Consider the following 722-nt stretch of genomic DNA (forward strand, 5'->3'; position numbering starts at 1 on the left):
AAAACTAATTCACTTAAAAAGTCAATTAAAAAATATATATATAAATTGATGCAATAATAAAAAGTGAATAAATGTTTGTACTCACTGCAAAGATGACGTTGAAGAAGATAAAGAGACATTTGAGGCATCCGTTAATTTTACCCATCTTTGATTTGAGATGATTTTCCTCTGAGAAGAAGAAGAAGTGTGTGAGTGTGTGAGTGTGTGTGAGAGCACAGAGTGTGTGAGGAGAGAGGGGGTGTGTGTGTGTGTTTATGTACATGTGTGTGTGTGTGTGATGATGGGCGGGGCCTAGATCTGTGACACATAGATCTGCAAACAGGCAACAGGCCGTTCAACATCTATGAGAAGTTTGGTCGTTAACGTCGTTTACAGGAAGCTGGAAAATAAAAAAAATAAAAACACAAAAAGTTTTTATATTTTTATGATTTTAGAAAAAAACGAAACATTTTGTCCCAAATTTAAAAAAAATTTTTTTTAAAACTTTTAACGTTTGTCAGAAAAATTCAACATCATTTTTTACAAAATTTTACATTTTGCAAGATAAATTTTTTTTTTTTTTAAAAAATTGTTTTGTAAAAAAAATATATATAATTTTTTTTTAAACGAAATGCATTTATAAACATACAATTTTTTTTTTTTTTTTTTTTTAATACAAATTTTGGGGGGTGAGTGAAAATATTGTTTTACCCTACTATTAAATTTCGTATTTAATGTAAAAC

At 28.0% G+C, this 722-nt stretch overlaps 1 protein-coding gene across 1 annotated transcript in view; it reads right to left on the reverse strand.

Moving 5' to 3' along the window:
- The window catches only part of LOC310938545 (tetraspanin-6-like), a 10,534-nt gene extending 10,328 nt beyond the window's left edge, over positions 1-206 (reverse strand). Inside the window, exon 1 of the mRNA XM_083903063.1 lies at positions 86-206. Within this exon, the coding sequence (XP_083759189.1) occupies positions 86-145 (60 nt within the window). The 5' untranslated portion in view covers positions 146-206. The remainder of the gene's footprint in view (positions 1-85) is intronic.
- Between the last annotated feature and the right edge of the window lie 516 nt (positions 207-722).

The sequence above is a fragment of the Microchirus variegatus genome, assembly GCF_963457635.1.
Source record: "Microchirus variegatus genome assembly, chromosome: 16".
NCBI classification, from domain to species: domain Eukaryota; kingdom Metazoa; phylum Chordata; class Actinopteri; order Pleuronectiformes; family Soleidae; genus Microchirus; species Microchirus variegatus.